Source organism: Schistocerca piceifrons, chromosome 2 (assembly GCF_021461385.2).
Source record: "Schistocerca piceifrons isolate TAMUIC-IGC-003096 chromosome 2, iqSchPice1.1, whole genome shotgun sequence".
Taxonomy (NCBI): Eukaryota; Metazoa; Arthropoda; class Insecta; order Orthoptera; family Acrididae; genus Schistocerca; species Schistocerca piceifrons.
In genome coordinates this window covers 1,072,719,519-1,072,721,779 of record NC_060139.1, presented here as the reverse complement: position 1 = coordinate 1,072,721,779, position 2,261 = coordinate 1,072,719,519, and the positions used below count along the sequence as shown (strand labels likewise).

Below are 2,261 nucleotides of genomic sequence, written 5' to 3'. Positions count from 1 at the left end.
GTTTTTCAGATGTTTATTAACAAAATGCGTCCATAGATGTCACGGCAGCGCTGTAATTCATGTTAAAACTTATCTTTGCGTTCTCAGTCTGTATATCATTCAGTTGTTTGTCATCATGTTTCGGCGCGGTTTATCAGACGCAGAAATTGCGGATTTGATCAATCATAGCGACACTCTGGATAATGTAGAGAGTGATTCAGACGATTCTGAATGCAATGGTGTGTTTGAAGGTACGTATTTCCGAATTTTCCACGTAATTGTGCAGTACGCACATATCTGTTGAACATGTGTAAACGATGTATGTAGTTACACATAATGTGATATTCTTTTTAGAAGACGAGATTGATGACAGTTTGTCTTCAGATGAAGACGAGAATGATGTTGAAGGTGTTGCTTCAAATCCAGCAGCTGTGCCGTATCCGAAAGACAGTGAGTGGACTGCAGTTGACACCTACCGACCTCTGCCTGTCAACACGACACCCAGGCAGATACTAGTGGATATTGATGAGTCGAGTTCTGTACTGGATTGCAGTAAAGTGTTCCTTACTGACAGTGACGTAAATGAACTCAAGAGACAGACAAATTTGTATGCATCACAGACAATACAGAAGAAAAGAAGAGGAAATAATCTGAAGCCCCATTCAGTTTTGAGTTCGTGGAAGCCAGTGACTATAAGTGAGATGAGGCGTTTCTTGGGTATTATTTTCCACATGTGTGTTTCGAAAAAGCCCAAAATTGCGGACCATTGGAGCACTAATCCTGTTCTTAGTTGTAACTTTTGTCCCCATGTCATGAGCCGTTTGCGTTTCACTCAGATACTGTCATGCTTGCATCTTGTTGACAATTCAAATCAGAAAAAACCAGGCGAAGATGGATTTCATCCACTTTACAAAGTTTTGCCATATTATAATAATTTGAAGGAGCGATGTATCCAGGCATATCGTCCCTCAGAAAAAGTGACAATTGATGAAGGAATTTGCCCATTTCGAGGTCGTGTGAGTTTCCGTGTTTACATGCAAAATAAGCCTCATAAGTATGGACTGAAAGTATATGCTGTTGCTGAAGCCAGTAGTGGCTATGTTGTAAATTTTGAAGTTTATGCTGGTAAGCATATTGTTGACAATTCTTCGTCTGCGGTTATTTTGCGATTGTTGTCTGACAGCAGCTTGCTGAACAAAGGCCACACTGTGTATTTAGATCGATTTTATTCCAGTCCAGAGCTATTTCAGCAACTGGCAGAGAAAGGCACTGGAGCTGTTGGTACTGTGAACAAATCCAGGAAAGGATTGCCTAAAGATTTAGTATCTGCTAAGCTGAAAAAGGGCGAAATGTCTTTTCGGCGTAAAGATAATGTATTGGCAATGAAGTGGAAAGATAAGAGAGATGTGTATACATTGTCTACAAGGCATCAAGCAACATTTGGTACGCATACTAAGAGAAATGGGTCTGTAGTATTGAAACCACTTCAGGTACTTGATTACAACCTCAATAAAATTGGAGTGGATATTGGAGACCAACGCCTGCAGTACAATCCGTTCCAGCACAGAACTGTGAAATGGTGGCGAAAATTATATTTCCATTTGCTGCTTATGGGAGTATCAAATGCATTTTGGCTGTACAATGCAGTGCACAGGAAGAAAATTACAATAACAGACTTTATAACAGTGCTTGCAGTTCAGCTTGTTGAAGACGACACACTTGAATTCATTCCAAGAAATGAAGGAACTGTAGGTCGGCTAACAAAGAGACATTTTTTGCAGCACATACCTGCAACTACTAAGAAGTATGCTGCTCGTGTGTGTCACGTGTGCAGTTCCAGGAGCAAGAAACAGAGTGGCAAGGCTTCTCGCAAAGAGACACGATACGAATGTGAACAGTGTGGCGTTGCACTCTGCCTGGAACCTTGCTTTAAAATTTTCCACACTAAAAAACAATATGATTCTGTGTGAAATTTATATGTAATACTGTATACTATCAGAAACATGTAATGTAGTGCCACAATTTTGGTTAAAAATAAATCACAATTGTATTCCCTTATTCGTATGACTTTTTCTAAATTCTTAAAACATCTAAGTGATTTCTATAACTGTACCTTAAAGCTGTGCATTGTAAAGTAGTTTCTTTCACTCAGAATTAAAGTAGAAATGTGCAGCTTCAAGATGGTACCAAATTTGCCACAATCCAAACAGTAGATTTGATGCAGTAATTTTTTTAATATTGGTAAAATTGCCCGGTTTCTAGGGACGGGTGCATAAAATAGG

At 39.3% G+C, this 2,261-nt stretch overlaps 1 protein-coding gene across 1 annotated transcript; it reads left to right on the top strand.

Annotated features, from left to right (window-relative positions):
• Positions 1-296: 296 nt before the first annotated feature.
• LOC124776127 (piggyBac transposable element-derived protein 4-like) lies at positions 297-1,949 on the top strand. Its single transcript, XM_047250966.1, has one exon. It carries the CDS (start codon positions 297-299, stop codon positions 1,947-1,949), a length of 1,653 nt encoding a protein of 550 aa, XP_047106922.1.
• Positions 1,950-2,261: the final 312 nt, after the last annotated feature.